General features: G+C 55.9%; 1 protein-coding gene across 1 annotated transcript; it reads left to right on the forward strand.

Moving 5' to 3' along the window:
- Positions 1-366: 366 nt before the first annotated feature.
- SPRG_19852 (hypothetical protein) lies at positions 367-549 on the forward strand (the record flags this gene model as incomplete). Its single annotated transcript, XM_012343704.1, has 1 exon — positions 367-549. A coding segment is annotated over one exon (183 nt), but the record flags the coding sequence as incomplete, so codon positions are not given.
- Between the last annotated feature and the right edge of the window lie 3,202 nt (positions 550-3,751).

The raw sequence follows: 3,751 nt of genomic DNA on the forward strand, positions 1-3,751 counted from the left end.
TCGATAGAGAAAGTTGTAGTAGTGTGTATTGAATAGTGTGTAAAACGACCAATGGAGTCGCTTTTGTTTCAATTTGCGATCTTGCGGTGGCGGCGATCGACGACGGGGTCGGTCAAGCGACTTGCAAATATCGAAAGATCTGGTCGACGCCGATAAAGTATGCTTTGGCATTGACGGCTGATCGCCTCGGGGGCCTCATTGAGCTCGACGCCAAGACGACCACGTAAAGTTCCCACGTGATGGCGTTGTTGACAAACTACTCGACTGGCGAAAGCTGCTTTGCCGGCTAAGCTGAGGTGCCGCTAGTCATGAACATACACATATGATCACATAGCCGAATCTCACGCCACTTTAGTTTGCAGGTTCCAAGGGTCTTTTCCAGGTGTTGACCCTGCAAGGGTCAACGTCGCTCAACTGCACTTGCACCACAGCCTCGTACAAGAGCCCGAGCAGCCTGCTCTTCGTCGTCTTCTCCAGCTCCTCGCCCAACATGAGTGGCCACGACGTCACCTCGTCCCGCGGGTAGCGCTTCTGCCTCCGCCTGCCTAAATCAAGTCCCTCAACCGAGTACACACAACGAAGAAAGTCCGACAATTTTATTTAGCATAGTTTTATCTATTGTAATAGAGACCCACTTCAACAACAACTCTAGTGTACTGTCGATGCATGCAAGGAACCGCCTTCACCCAATGGCCTTCTTCACCCAGCTCGATCGCACCGGTATTTTCCGCCTTGCCTTTTCCACATCGTGTTTCGATACGTCCATGTCCATCGAAAAAACGACAAAATAGGCGCGGGTGCAGGCGGCGCCATGGCTCCTGCCACCAGTCGTGCTGCAGGTCGTCCACTACTTGGACGATGGCAGGGATGTCATTGCCTTTCTCGGTGCAGTGCCCAACGATGCCTGCGTCGCGGCCCTCGATGCGCTCCTGACGCTCGTGGTCGTCGAGCCCGACCTCTGGCCCGTGACCGACATGGACGTCTTGTACAAAACAAGCGCCATGGACGACGACTCGATTGTGGCAACGGTGCTTCGCAAGATGCTAATCACCCAAGGTAGCACCATTGGCCATGGCCTGTCGCTAGCACCGACGACCAAGGTCGGTGTCTATGTCGAGGACCAGCGACGTCCGATCCATTTTGGGCAGCTGGACACCGAACGTCGTGAGTCTTACGATCGTCGTCATCAAAGAGCCACTGGATTGCAGTGTTTTGCAGGACGAGCTTGCAGCGTCTGACCTCACGTCGCTCAAGTCGGTTTATGTCGAGTGGGACGAAGAGGTCGACGACGAACAGTGGGATAGCGCGGTCGCAGCGATCATGGCCTCGCGCCCCCATCTCTGCCATCTGGGTCTCAACACCGATGTCGATTCGGAACTGGAGAGCTGCGAGAGCCTCCTTGGATGGCTTGCGCACTCCTGTGCCCAGTAATTTGAGCTCCGTGCCATCGACTTTGCGCCAGCCGCAGCTAAGGCCTTGGCGCATGCGCTGCTCACGTCGACGACGCTCCATATGATGCAGATCTTGGGCGCTTCAAACGTCCTCGAGTCTTTTTTGGAGTCGCCGCCGCAGCTACGCGACTTGACGATCGGATTCGGCGGCAGCTGGCTCGATGTGATTGTGCCAACCACATTGCGCATGCTCGAGCTCGTCCGTGTCAAGATGAAGACATTTTCTTCACTATTGCCCGAGCTCCAGTCTCTCCGCCTACGGAACGTGCCGTCGCCAGTGTCGCAGCCGTGCTAGCAGCGACGACCACGCTTTTTCGACTCGACCTCGGCAACACCACTTTGTCCGAGGACCACCTCCAAACGATCCTGGATGCTCTGCCACGCTGGCTGAATCGCCAGCGAGGTGCGTGCTACGTGCGCCTGCATGTAAAGCACGGGAGCGAGCCACGGATCGCCGCTGCGATGAGCCAGATTCGCAGCACGCACGAGGTGCAGATCGAACTGCACGGTGATGACGATTTCGACTTTGCCGCGTGCCAGAATTCTTGCCGACCCTTGGTACGCGGATGCAGCTGCGTTTTTTGCGAAGACGGGCCAATCCATGGGACTAGTCGGATACTGACAAGTACAGGCTCGCTCAACACGCATGCGCGGTATCAAGTTCTACCAGGACCGCGGTCGCTCTCGCCACAAACGATGGTAAAGGTGCCGCTTGCATAGACACGCTACGTAAATGTTGTGTGTGTTGATCTATCGCGTTGAAATGGATCGTCGAGCATGCTGTAGTATGCAGTGTTTGCATTGTTGTCTTGGGCAGCACCTGCAAGAGCGTCATCGGCCTCGCACGTTGAGTCGTTGCGAGCTCTAATTTCATAAATGGCGTCGCGGATTCCAGTTGCACTGGCATGGTTGGCACTGCTCGTTGAAACAAGTGACCCACTTCAACAACAGTTGGCGCGTTTTTCCTTCAATTAAGACAATAAATGCCTCTCTACCCAAGCAAACACGATGACCGAGGGAAAGCGGGATGGCAGCGCCGTCATGGCTGCTGCCACCGATCGTGCTGCAGATCGTCCGATGCTTGGAGACGTACGACGACGTTGTTGTTCTTCTCGACGCAGAGCCGATCGAGGCCCTTGACGAAATGCTCGAAGTGCTTGCAACGCTCTTGTAACAATAGTCCCGTCTTCGGCCACACAGCTAATTAACGACTTGGCTATGATGGACACGTCGACCGCAGTGAAGGCACTGCCTACGTTTCACATGCTGCGGGCTTATCCGTCGCATAGCTTTGCCGACCAATCGCTTCCGCCAGCAACCGACGTCCACGCTTTCGTTGACGACCAGGGCGGTCTCCGTGGCAGCTTCCACCACTGGGCCAAGAACGTCGTGCGTCTTACAGTCTACGTCACAAAAGACACATTGAACATGAGCCTTTTACAACAAGAAACGAGAGCTCGCAATTTGCCCCAAGCTCAAGCTGTACTCAGCGTCAAGTGGGAAGAAGACATCTGGAATCAAGAGCAGTTGAACTGCTACATGGCAACGATTGCTGCGTCGTGCCCGCATCTTTTGGACCTGCACCTCGAGGCCGACACCACTGCTACACTCGAGAGCTGCGACGGACTTCTCACATGGCTCAAACGTCTTCGAGTCAGATATCGATGCTCTCCATGGCACTGGTATTATACCTACTGCACTTGGACGACACCAAGTATCGTTGGTATATAGTGTACAGTTGCGAAAGCCCCAATACAAATGACGCACTGTACCGGGTATATTGTTTTATGTGATTTTCCCCAATTTCTCGTGAAGCTCCGGACTCGCTGGGATCCGCGGGCTGCACGCGTGTGCTTGAATGTGAAAAGGGTTGTGATTATCTGAGTTATTAGGCTTGACTATGGCGAGCGGGCGCGCTGATTGGTCGGATGGGCTGACTGTGCGTGTCTTGCGGGGTACCGGGGCAGACTGGACCGTCACCAAGTGCCTGTGCCCCGGGGCATCGGGGTACTTGCCCGCCAGGCGTCGTTTAGTGTCGTCGTCGCATGCTTCGTGCCCCGGGGCATGATGGAGCCTGGAGCCTTGCTGTCCTCCAGCGTCATTTCCGAGCGCGTTCCTCGATCCGTTTCTGGACTCTCACGACATTGCCCACGGCGGCCGTTTGGGGGCCGTCGGAGAAGTGGGAGTTGTTCGGGCTCGGACGCGGTTGCGTGGCAAAGCTGGCTGCGCGCCAGCTGTGCGCCCACTAACCTTGTCTGTCTCGAGGCTTCGCTGCGCCGGCCATGGCCTGCGAGGTTCAA

The sequence above is a fragment of the Saprolegnia parasitica genome (assembly GCF_000151545.1).
Source record: "Saprolegnia parasitica CBS 223.65 unplaced genomic scaffold supercont2.14, whole genome shotgun sequence".
In the NCBI taxonomy this organism is placed as follows: Eukaryota; Oomycota; class Saprolegniomycetes; order Saprolegniales; family Saprolegniaceae; genus Saprolegnia; species Saprolegnia parasitica.